The sequence below is a fragment of the Equus quagga genome, chromosome 12 (assembly GCF_021613505.1).
Source record: "Equus quagga isolate Etosha38 chromosome 12, UCLA_HA_Equagga_1.0, whole genome shotgun sequence".
Classification (NCBI taxonomy): domain Eukaryota; kingdom Metazoa; phylum Chordata; class Mammalia; order Perissodactyla; family Equidae; genus Equus; species Equus quagga.
In genome coordinates this window covers 7,825,307-7,838,613 of record NC_060278.1, presented here as the reverse complement: position 1 = coordinate 7,838,613, position 13,307 = coordinate 7,825,307, and the positions used below count along the sequence as shown (strand labels likewise).

At 39.2% G+C, this 13,307-nt stretch overlaps 1 protein-coding gene across 2 annotated transcripts in view; it reads right to left on the bottom strand.

Annotated features, from left to right (window-relative positions):
• Nucleotides 1–13,307, bottom strand: part of MPP7 (MAGUK p55 scaffold protein 7) — a 241,481-nt gene that overhangs the window by 26,734 nt on the left and 201,440 nt on the right. For both annotated transcript variants that reach the window (XM_046678620.1, XM_046678621.1), the window contains exon 12: nucleotides 9,938–10,108. In XM_046678620.1, the coding sequence (XP_046534576.1) occupies nucleotides 9,938–10,108 (171 nt within the window). The remainder of the gene's footprint in view (nucleotides 1–9,937; nucleotides 10,109–13,307) is intronic.

The window sequence follows — 13,307 nt, the reverse complement described above, 5'->3', positions numbered from 1 at the left end:
ATTTATTGCAAGACAAATCAAGTGAAATCTCTAGGTATCCCTTGGATCAGACACATGTTATAAAAAGTCCACTTATCATATTGTAGCCCTTCTATTTTTGTTGCTCTAGACCTAAACACAACCAACCTATTATACTTGACTCATAATCTTATAATGATCACATGAGTGGGTGGCTGGATTTTTGTCTTGGAGAGTTACAAATCTATTTAGAAAACTAAATTTAAAGTTCCCATGGAATCAAACTACAGAGAAAATATAGCAGCTTAGAAGTTCATAACAAGCCCTGATAGAGGTTCAGATTTTCTTGCCTCTGTTGCTTTCATAACAGAAGAAAAATGTTATTAATGAAGTATCCATTTATAAGCTAATATCAAAAAAAAAAAGAACAAGAAAAGAACAAGAAAGTGAGAAACTTGTTGAAAGAGCATCATTTTTTCTAAAGCCACTATTTACACTGGACTTATACAGACTGACGTAAGTACCTGTCTCATCTCTATCTCAGGGCTAAAACAAGAGTACAACAAAATTAAAAGGGCAAAATAAAACCATCCCTGTCTTCCTTAGCTAAGTAGAAGTGGGCGTGGATAACCTACTTCAGAATCTGTGCAAAAACGCGACCTTTCCAAGGAGGCGACCATGATGTCCAGATTCAAAATCGCGGACTCCTCATTCCCCCGAATCTGCCCTGCTTTCACTTTCTTCTACCACATTTATCACCATTTAACAGTTATAGAATTGGCTTTATTATTTATCATGAATTCATTCTGAATACGTTTTTTGTCTATCTCCTCCCATTAGAATGCAAACACCACAAGGGCAAAAATGTTTGTGTTGTTCACTAATGAACCCACGCACTTACAACAGTGCCCGGCACAGTCGGTTCTCCACAAAGATCAGCTGAGTGAACATGATTTTGTTTTACGCCCAGAAATTCAGCCGGAATATAAACATTTAAGGTAGACCAACAGCATAAAACGCCAACTGTGATTCTAATAAAGATCACGTTTACCTCGTATATACAAAGATTATAATTTTAAATCCATCACACGCTCAGAGATTCAACTATGACTTTTGAGTATGCAGTTGTCTATATGAAACCCTCCAGAGCAGACCCATTTCTCCAAGCCTTCAATCAAAGTTCATCAAAAGCTACAGGAATGCTAAGAAACATATTCACATTTACGTTTTAGTTTTGACTACTTACTTTTGTCTCTGCTTTATGTGGGAGACTTTCTGTTCTGCCATAGTTTTATGGAAAAATGATGGCAGTCTTATAAATGTCTATTTATTGGAACTACCTCTGCAAAGCAGTCATGTGAGATTCAGCACAAGGAGGGCAGAATAGTACTTAATGCTCAAGCTAGAAATGTGAAATATATAGAAAGATTTATTATTAGTTTCCTCTTATGCCTCATAACCGGACAGAACAAGTCACAAATTGTCTCAGTATCCACAAGATGAATTTTTACTCTTTATTAGCTTAAGCTCTGAAAAGTGTTTTAGTAGCTTTTTAACACCAAAGCTTTCTCTTTGCTCCCTCCTCTGCAAACACACACAAATTATTTGCTTTATTACTTTACTTTTCAAAAAGTCAGGTTTCACTAAAGATAAAACTTACGTAGAAAAAAGTACTAAAAGCCTGACATTTAGTTTTTACATACTTTTTGGAAGACACTTTTTTTTCCCCTTCTTTTCTCCCCAAATCTCCCCAGTACATGGTTGTATATTTTAGTTGTGGGTCCTTCTAGTTGTGGCATGTGGGACGCTGCCTCAGCATGGCCTGATGAGAGGTGCCATGGCCACGCGCAGGATCCGAACCTGCGAAACACTGGGCCACTGAAGCGAAGCGCGCGAACTTAACCACCCGGCCACGGGGCCGGTCCCGGAAGACACTTTTAAATGCAGAAGGGAATATACCAGAAACTGTCACTAAGATGTTTTAGTGGCTAAAATGTGGCTTCAGAATGGTACCTTTACAAAATGAAGAGAAAAATACTTGTGATCAAGGCTCAATGTGCTCCATCGTCGTATTTTTGTCATGTTAATGACTTGGTCTATTTTAATTTCTTGAACTTTAAGTCCAAGAATAAAAATTATGCAATATTATGGTGTGAACACAGAGCAAATAACAGACTGTGTACCTCCTTAACAATATTCTACTAACAGTTTCCAGGAAAATACCATTATTCCCACTGGCTTTGAAAACAAATGGGGCCTGAGGAGGAGGATGATGCTTATACTCTTTCCATCTTCCTACACATGTCGTAAGAGCCAAGGTACGGTTTCCTAAGTATATGATTTTTACAATCATGAAAAGTAAGCAGTCAATTCAGGAACAATCCAGAATTTCCAAAATTTGAGCCTACTGCTTGATTACCTCTTTTAGATGATAAACTGCTAAATAATCTAATTAACTTCTAAGTGCTGTGAACACTGAGGTCCAAAATCAGCAGAAGCCTACTCATATCTGAACATTTCATGTTATACTGTTAACATTTTTAGTTAATATATGAGCTGCTTTTTATTAAAACCTTACTAAGTGCCAGGAATTGGTCTAAGTCTTTGCAAATATCATTTCATTTAACCCTCAAACAGACCTAGAAAGCAAGTGCTCTTATCCTCATTTTTCAGATGAAGAAACTGAAGTCCAGAGAAACCCTGTAGTATGCAGGTGTCACACAGCTACTGAAGAGCAGAACAGGATGGGAATGCAGCCTGCCTTTCCCAGGGGCCCGTTTCTTACCATCTACACTAGCCTGCCTCATGGGATGGAATAGATGGGGATTTCTCCAGGCAATGAACTCCAAACTTCTGATACTTCAGATGTGCCATACAGACAAGCAGAAAGGTTTTCTGAGCAATGACCACACAGAAGAAAGTGACTAACAGGAAACACTTTGGAAGGACAGTTACATGTACTGACCCTGGCTGTCACCAGATTCCACTATGGAATGTCCTGCTCCTCAGAAGGCCACAGCAAGGGTAAGGGTGGGATTCAGTAATTAAAAATTACATCATACAAGAAATTGCTCCAAAATAGGGAAATAAACTGTTAGGGGCTAAAGAGCTTCAAATAGAGTTTTTTCCTATAGGAATTTCAGAATAAAAGCTAAAAATAATAATAAATCAGTTGATCAAAACAGACAAACCAAACCTAAACTATCACTGAGCAAATCCTGAACAGCAGATTAAGACAAAACGGAAAGTTTTAAAACCACCATTATAACACGTGCATGACAAAGCACAAAACAGAAGTGTGATAAGAAAAGTAGAAAATCCATATAAATTGCAGCCAGTTCACAACTGCCGACAAAGGAAGGTAATGGCAGCCGAGCCCATTCAAACAGAACAACCAGGCTTTGCCCGAGTGTGCACAGTGCAGGGCACCTCACTACCTCTGCGTTATAACCGGTAGCAATAGGTGAAAAGCAAAATGCACTCCCTAATTAAGCTGGGCCAGCAGCACCAGCATCACCTGGGAATTTGTTAGAAATGCAGAATCTCTGGCCTCACCCCAGGCTACCCAGCAGAAACTGCATATTAACAAGATCCCCAGGTGACTCAAATGTGTGTTAAAGTTTGAGAAGCCCTGGAGAAGGGGCTGGAGGCCAAGGGGAGGCGGAATGGCTCCTCCCTCTGGATACTCTGAGATTGTTTCTGTCTATGCCAGCAAAAAACTACTGAGAGGCAGCCTGAGATCTGAACACAGAGCAGATAGTGAGATCAAGCCCAGAGCCTTTCGTGGGTGGCTGGGAGAATTACCCTAGGTGGGCTGCTGAACATGTGGAAAGACCAGGAAAATCAGCCTAGGATACTTTAGGAAGAGCTGGCGAATTTTAAGGAGAAGGAAAGTGAAACAGTAATGCCAGTACAACGAGGGCCATGCCTGGATAGCACAGGGAAGGCCGAGCAGAGCCAACAAGCTTGCTGACCTGACCCAGGGAGACCCAAAGTGGAAAGAGCCGGGCTGAGGCCCTGAAGGTGGGCAGGATTTATGTAAACAATGGATGCTCTTGGTACACTCCAATCTAACCCTTCACAAAATGTGGAGGTATGTGTCAGGAAAATGAGTGGATGGGCCCTAAATCAAAGGGAAAAAAAGAAAAGTAGGAAATTTGAGATCCAGCAAACAGTGTCAGCACAACCCTGATTTTACAGATTGGACACAATATTCCACAGTGAGATAAGAAAGAAGGTTCTGGTCTTGAACTGTTTGGGTCTGAATCAGCTCCAGGACTCAGCAGCTATGGGATCTTCAGCAAGTAACTTACCTATCTCTGTGCTTCAGTTTCTTCGTCTGTAAAATGGGGATAATAAAAGCATTGACCTCACAGTCATGGTGAGGACTGAATGAAATGACACCTGCACAGCCCTTAGCACAGTGCCTGGCACTCAATACATATTGGCTGCTGCTATTACCAGAGTGGAGAAAGGACAGGACTCACTTGAGAAGCAAGTTAAAATTTAAAAATTCAGTTGGGATCAGCAGAGGGTAATGAAAGATTATAGTTAGATCTCAGTAGTAAAGAAATCTAAGTAGTAAAAAGGGATAGTCTGGTTCTCACTGAAGTCATGCAGTTTATTTACTCAAGGCCTGGAAAACTCCAAAGACTGAGGAAACACTAGTGGCGGAGAAGCATGTAGCACAAGAAACCTGAATCTTCACTCACTGTACCTTTGCATCAACATTTAGCGTCTCCAGTTTAGGAATATCTTGAGGGTAACACTCTTTTTGGAGATAAAGGGGAAATCTCCCGAGAATCAGGCCTCAGAAACTTAAGGAATTCCACGCAAGAGACAGAGAAAGAGCAGCCACTGCAGTATAAGTGACATCCTGGGGCTAAAAAAGCTATATATGATCCTGCTGGGAAGGTAAAAATAAGGTGATGAGCACACAATTTGTCGTTAGAAAAGTAACAAGGTCCACGTTCACTTCAGAATCCAGGTGCCAGGAACCCAAAGATCAATGGGCAAAAGGGATTTAGGGCAAGTTAAGTGCCCACAATTAAATTAACCTCTTCATTGAAGATTTCAGCCAGATGAGTTTTGGTTGAATGATTGCGGACCTAGACAACTAGCACTCAGGTAAAGCAGAAGCCAAAATACCTCAGACACTCTCTGATTTTTGGCTGACAATGGGATGCTGTAATACATATTTCTGGGAGCACTGTTCTACCTTAAAGGGTAGTTGAGATGATGCTTGTGGTATTCTTCTGTCCTGATGACCCTCTGAAACTATGAGTAGGAGACATGAAAGTTATGGTTATCTTACCCAATTTTGAGGAGGCTGATTAAGCTACGCAAGTGAGAAGGGCAAGCTGTGTCTGTGAGAGGAGTTTAAAGCTTTGGGGAGTTCTAGCTCCACTCCAGTGGAGCCCAACACTGTTGTCTCCCCACTGATTACAACCAACGTCTCTGGACAGCACAGGAAAAGCAACAACCTGAGGACTCTGAAAAGCAAACACAGGTAGGCAGAGGGGAGAGGGAAGTTGGGTCTGGAGAGGTGACCCCCGAAGAGAGGTTTCCTGTTTTACTCTTCCTCTCTCTGCTTGGGCTTTGCCCAGAGGATGAGTCTTCATCTCAGAGCTGCACAGCGAAGCAGGGGACCCAAGAGGTAAGACCCCACAAAAGTTGTGGGCTCACCTCTAAGCTGTGCCTGAGCGAGATGAGCCCAAAGCAGCATAACAAAGGCTTTGAGAAATGAACTAAAACTGACACCACTGAAAAGTCTCTGACTAACTGAAGTGTCACATGCATGGAACAGACACAATGTAGCACAGCAATGACTTGAAAACTGAACTGAGGCATGTAGACTGAGCCTAATCAGACTGATAGCCTACTTAAAAAAAATTACCATTTTCCAGAGGAATATAATAAGACCCAAAGGCTATGCAAAATGATGTTTAAAACGTTCAGGATACAGAACAAAAGTTATTTACATACAAAGAGCAAGGTAAAGGTGACCAATTCTCAAGGAAAAATATAATCAACAGATGCAACCCCAAGATGACCGTAATGTTGAAATTATTCACAACAATCAAGCAGCCACCTTAACTAAGATTCACAAGGCGAACAGAAAAAGATTATACCATGCAAACAATAAACAAAAGAAAGCTTGAGGGGCCAGCCTGGTGCCTCAGTGGTTAAGTTCTGCTTCGGCGGCCTGGGGATTGCCATTTCAGATCCCAGGTGAGGACATGGCACGCTTGGCAAGCTGTGCTGTGGCAGGTGTCCCACAAATAAAGTAGAGGAAGATGGGCATGGATGTTAGCTCAGGGCCAGTCTTCGTCAGCAAAAAGAGGAGGATTGACAGCAGATGTTAGCTCAGGGCTAATCTTCCTCAAAAAAGAAAGAAAGCTTAAATGGCTATGTTATATAACACACAAAATAGATTTCAGAAAAATCCAGGGATAAAAAAAGGACATTACATAATATGACAGTCAATTCATTAAGAAAACATAATACTCCTAATTGTGTAGCCACCTAACAGGGCTTCTAAATATATTAAGCAAAAGCTGACTGATGTGACAAGAGAAATAAACCCACCGTTATAGAGAATTTAACACTCCTCTGCCAACATTTAACAGAACGAGTAGATAAAAAACTAGTAAGAATATAGAAGACCCGAATAACATTATCACCAACTTGACTTAAATAATACATATAAAACACTGTATCCAACAACAACAGAATACATATTCTTTTTAGGTACACACAGAACATTCAATGATGTAGACCACATTCTGGGCAAAAAAATTCACTGTTTTTGGACAAATTTAAACGAACTGAAATCATACAAAGCATATTCTCTGACCGTAATGAAATTAAAGAAGAAATCAATAACAGAAAGAGATCTGAATAATCCCCAAATATTTGGAAATTAAATAACACACTTCTAAACAACTTAAGGATCAAAGAAGTCACAAAGAAAACTAGAAAATATTCTGATCTGAATGGTATGTTATAAAAACACAATAGATCAAAATTTGTAGGATGCAGTGTTCAGAGGGAAATTTAAATTCACGACCATTAATACTTAAATTTTTAAAAAAGGGTTTCGAGTCAATAATCTACTAGAAAAACAGAAAATTAAATAAATCTAAAGTAGGCAGAGGAAGGAAATAATAAAGAGCAGAAATCAATGAAATTGAGAAAAGAAAAAAATAGGAAAAAATTTAAAAAACATAAAGCTGGTGTTATGACAGATCAATAAATTGGAAAAAGAGCTAAGGTAGGTAGACTCGAAGAAGGCCAGCAATGATCCTCTTCTCCTGTTTTGCACACCTATGTGGAATTCCTTCACCTTGAATGTGAGCAAAATCTGTGATTTGCTTCTAACCAACAGAATATGGGATGTTTTCTGTCTCAGAAAGGTGATGGGATGTCACCTTTGTTGATTAGGTTACATAAGATTGTGACTTTTGTCTTACTAGCAGAATCTCTCTATTGCCTTGTCAGTGTACACATCTTGATGAAGCAAGCCACCACGTTGCAGATGCCCATATGGCAAGGAATTGAGGGTGGCCTACGAATTCTGCCCACAACCACATGGTTTCGGAAGTAGATCCTTTATCAGTACAGCACTCAAATGAGAGCCCTACCCTGGGCCAAGACACGACTGCAGCCTTGTGAGAGACACTGAAGCAGAGTACCCAGCTAAGCCGTGTCCAAACTCCCCAAATTCTGACCTGCAGAAACTTTCAGATGATAAATATGTGCTGTTTTAAAGTCACTGAGTTTGTAATAACTTGTTGTACAGCAATAGATAACTGATGTTAAGAGTGAAGACACAAATTACCAATATCATGAATGAAAGTGGGGACATTACTACAGACCTTACAGAGAGTTCAAGGATAATAAGGGAATACTATCAACAACTTTATGCTTACATAGTTGGCAATTTAGGGGAAATGCACACATTCCTTCACAGACACAAACTGCCAGAGCTCACTCAAGAAGATAACGTGAATAGTTGTGTGTCTGTGTGAGTGTGTATAAAGGTTACAGAGGTGCACTCTCTTGCACGCCTCCCTGTTCCCCTTCTTTCCCCCCTCTCTCTATATATATTCATCTTTTAAAAGAAATTAAATTTGTAGTTAAAACCTCCCAAAAAAGATGGCTCCAAGACCAGGTGTGGTTGCACTGGGGAATTCTACCAAACGTTTAAAAAGAAAATAATACTAATTCTACAAAAACTCTCTCCCAGAAAAGTGAAGAGGAGGAAACACTTCCCAACACATTTTATGAATATAGCATTATCTTGATACAAAAAGCAGAAAACATATTCTAAGAAAATTACAGGCCAGCAAATTGAATGTAGTACTATACAAAGGCTAATCCATCAGGACTTAGTGGAGTTCAGGCTGGGAATGCAAGGCTCATTCAACACTCAAAAACCAATGGGTGCAATTCACCACTTCAACAGATCAAATAAGAAAAACCATGTAATTATCTCAATATATGCAGAAAAAACCATCTGACAAAATTCAATGTCAATTTGTGATAAATGTTCTCAGAAAACCAATAATAGAAGGGAATCTTCCTAACTTGGTAAAAGGCATCTATAAAAAAAACTATAGCTAATATCATACTTCCTGGTGAAAGACTGAATACTTTCTCCCTAAGATCAAGAACAAAGCACAGATGTCTGTTCTCATCACTCCCATTCACCACTGTACTAGGGAGCCTAAAGTAAGGAGAGAATACAATAAGGCAAGAATAAAAAATAAAATTCCTACAAAGAATGAATAAAATTGTCTCTATTCACAAATAACAGGATCATCTAATGCAAAAAATTTCAAAGCATTTCCAAAAAAGATACTAAGAATTTCCTTAAGGAATTGTAGGGAGGGGTGATACCTGCATTTCGTACTATTTTAACAGAACTCCATGATTACTTCAAACATGCATGAGGCCAGCATTCCCACATTCCCCTTTTCCTCTGGAAGATTCTAGGGAGTGGCTATTTCCTTTCCATAACCATCAACTATCTTTAGTTGCTCTTGACTATGATTTACTTTTATTCTTCCCTGGATAACTATTCAGACTCAGAGTTTATCCTCATCTATCTTCCCTCTCTCACCCCTGAGGAACAGGTTTTTATTGTCAGCACCTATAGGAAAGAAAAAAAGGGAAACTTTATTCACTTTCCTCTTTCAATTAGATCCCCTAGGGAAAACCAAAAGTTACATATTACATAGGAGTAATAATAAGTCCCCGGCTGTAGACAGAGCCATCTAGATTTAAGGGGAACAGGCGTCTCTCTCCTCAGGTGAGGAGCAGACCTTGCTTGGCTGAAGAGCAAGGGATGCAACAGGGATAGAGGAGATGCTGCTGTCACCAAATTTTTAAAGAAACACAAACTAGGATGAGGTGGAGTAACACGGAAGCTGTGATTGTTCATGTCCATGAAGGTCAGACAAGATAGATGCTAGATCGTTAATGTGCGTCAAACCAGCCAATGTTTACAGAAATCCTCACATACCACATACTTACTAACTACATACCTCAAGCAGTTTTGTTAACTGATCCTCCGGCTTTAAATATCCTAGAACTCTGCTAAAATGGTTTATTTCACTAAAGGTCTAAATGCCACAGAAAGTGATACCATAGCTACTGCCTCAAAATGAATTGAAAGAAACATATTCGTTTCTATTATTTAGTTACCCTGATATGCTTAACATACTGCGATGATGTCTGCTATTCCCTCTCTTACAGAGGTCCCACTAAATGTCAGTACCATTCTTCACAGACACCTTAACAGTCTCCGGAAAGTCACACGAAGTGCAAAAGACTAACGATTTCACTTAGAGACCCAACCAAAGATGTTCAAGATGAGACCTTTTAGCTTGATCACTTCAAGCGTGATGCTCTCCGATGTTAAATTCTTACTATCTTACTTATTTCATCCGAATTACACACAAAAGCAAACACTTACCAACCAACACAACAAGTCTGTATTTCTCATGAGTTTGTCGCCGATAGGGGGTGACTTCCTCATATGTGGGTACATCAGCTGTGTCATACTGATCACTCTTCTTGCATTCATACATGGATTTATTTGTTTTCTTATCTTTTCTACTAAGACGGAAACTTCTTCTAAAACCAGCTGCAAGTACAAAAAAAAAATATTTTTAGCAACAACTGAAAAAAGAAACCCCCAAAAAAACAAAAATAAAAACACCCTCAAAGTTGGGTCGGATTTTATTTACCATAATATCATTACCAGTGCAGTTAGTAAGAGAAAAAAAAAACCCAGATATTACACAATCTCATTACAACAACAATTTATAAGAGAATCATCTAACATTTAATTATATAGTTATAATAATGTAAATTTTATTTGGTTCTAAATCATAAAGAATTCTTTCCAGAAATCAATGAGTAAAATAACTATGTTATAAAACAAAATAAGAAAGTCAGAAATCATAAAGATATGGACTGACTGATGAACACGTTTGATAAGAAAAAGTTAAAAGCACTGTGAAAACACTTTAAATATAGATGATGAATTCTCTCATTCATAAATACTAGGATATTTCATATTATATTCTAAGCATAGCCTAACGACATACCTGTGGCACAGACAGCATCTATTGTTAAATAAAAAGAAAGCACAACGTCAAACATGCCAATACATGGATCAGGCTGATAGAACCGGCCTGTCACTAAGAGCAAGTTACTTAACTGTTATGAGACTCCAGGAGGTGGAGTAAACGCCCAGCCTCAGGTTTTTTTCTCCTATGGAAATTCTACAGTTTTATAATTTGAAGCCTACTGAAATTTGGAAATAAGTTTCATAGTTTCAATACTCTTATCAATAGGTCATAGGATCTTTTACTAAAATAATTTTTTAAATACTTAAATAAGTTGTCTGCTTAAAGAGCCCTATTGAGCTCATTATTATCATTTAATACGTGAGCTTAAGCAAAAGTTCCTTTTCTCAGTCAACTCCCATTTCATTCTGCTTGCTTTTCATGTTGTTGCATCATTCTGGTTTTATTTCCTTTCCAGAATAGTGATGTTTACCACACACACCATTTGAGAATTCAATAAGATGTACACTCAATTCTCGACCTAACCAACCTTTACAGTCTCTCAAAATCCAGACTTTAAGGGAGAGAAAACAGTTTGCTTATTAAAACATTATATATATTCTATATCAGCTCCATGGTACAAAACAAAATGTGAGTACATTTTAATGTATATATTCTTTAAAAAGAATATAGATCAAATTTGATAAGTAGAAAATTTAAATAGAGGCATTTTATAATAAAATGCAAGAATGTAATAACTGATCTGTATAAGTTTCAGGGAACATAATGAAGAATAATTATTACCACTGGACTTAAGAAATTAATAGAATTCAAAATAAAGGCAATATTAAAAAACAATTATCAATGACTATGGAGTTATATCACTCACCTTCTAGATTCACAGTTTAATAAAAATCAATTAAGATATTAAGAATGGAGTGATAAAAGTTCATCTGATAATATATTCCCTCCTGTGGCCCAACCAAGAGTCATTCTGATTTTGAGGAGATACTCAGATTATTTGAGGGGAAAGATTTATGAAGGATTTAAAGTAGGGAAGATCATCACTCTAAAACTCTCTTATCAAAGGCAAAAGGTAAAGAGGAAAAAGTGAACAGGACAAGTGAGGAAACACATCAGAATTTTACAAAGAAAGATGACATTCCAGGGAAGCAAAAGGGGAAATGTGCCATGCTGGTCCCAGGATGAAGAAAAGATGTGTGAATTCTAAAATCACACATGCGGACGGAATTTAGACTTCAATGTAAAGGATCAGAAGACAAGTTATTATTTTTTGTTTCTCTTGTTTTTTAGGATGTTGGGAAAGATGCATGAGAACCTGGAAAAAGGATCCCGTATATCTGAGAATCCTCGCAACACCAGCCAGGAGGAGCTGGGAGCCTTACAACTCCTTCCCACGCAGCAGCACAGTGGTCCTCAGACAATCATCTCTTCCTGACTCGCAGAAATCACTTATGCTGTCCCCACCCCAACTCTGTCATCTGTGACTGTCAGCCCAGACTGGAATCCATATAAGATGGCTTCTGGTTTAGCACAAAAATTACACATTAGTTATCCTAACTTTTCTACACTGGTATTTCATAATTTCAGGTTCCCGGGGTTCTTGTCTCAAAGAAGGCAATTATAGGAGAAACAGGTAGAACTAGAAATTCCTTCACGATTATTCCTTGTATGGCAGGAGGGTTTTCCTAAAGTCACTACAAACTTTTGGCGCAGGAATGGATCTCACTAGGACATAAATGCCTCATCCAAAGCAAATAAGGTCCAAAAGGGAAAACCTGAAAACTTCAGTCCTGAATTTCCATGAACGTTTTTACCTAATTGAGTCTTTACACTTAACTGAAGTTTTTACTTTCATCATAAACATAAAGAGATAGCGGGGAAGAGAGAGAAGGTAATCAGATTTGAAATGTCGGGGTCTATGGCCATCAGAAATGAGCAGCATGGTCCACGGGATGGTTTGGTGACGTCAGTTGTACAGAATAGGTGCTCAATAACAGTTTTTTAAATTGAAGTCATTTGAAAAGGCAACAACAAAAACCCTCCTATTGCTCCTGTTTCATTTTCTCAATGTAAATTTCAACAGAGAAAGCAGGGCACATTTGGTATTTTCGCAAGAGAACATTCTAAGGGGCAGACAAAAGGACAAAACACCGCGTCCACGAAGGCGCAGAGCTGGAAGGAACTCTGGCAGCCAGCCCAGCCTGCTCTGTCCCTGCTCCGGGCCAGCACCGACGTCACTCACTGCATGCGCCCACGCACCGTGACACGGTCCTGACCTCATTCACATCAGTTTTCCAGGTGGCGACTACCAAGAAAGTGGAATTCCCGCAGGTTTTGAGGCTGAAGTGCCTTGACCCAATATGCTCATTTACAAAACCAGGGGGGAGAAGGCAGCAGGTGTCCACACCAGTCCTAGCAGCACAGCAGCATCCCTGAGTGTTAAAAAGCAAAGACCAGAAGCAGACAGGTCTGTGGGAGCATCTGGGTTCTGCCTCTGACTTAGTTACCAGCTGTGAGACTTGCCAACTTTAAGGCTCATTTTCTCATCTTTAAGATGCAGATAATAATAGCATCTATCTGGCAGGGTTGTTAAGGATTAAACGCTTCCTGTAAAGCATTTTGGCTCAGGACCTAGCACATGTTAGCTGTAGGTCAGTTCTTGACTTATGTCTCCAACTAATTGAAAGTACCTGGAAAGCAGAAACGCGCTACATCCCTGTGTTCCCAGGGCACAGAGTGCAGCAAGAA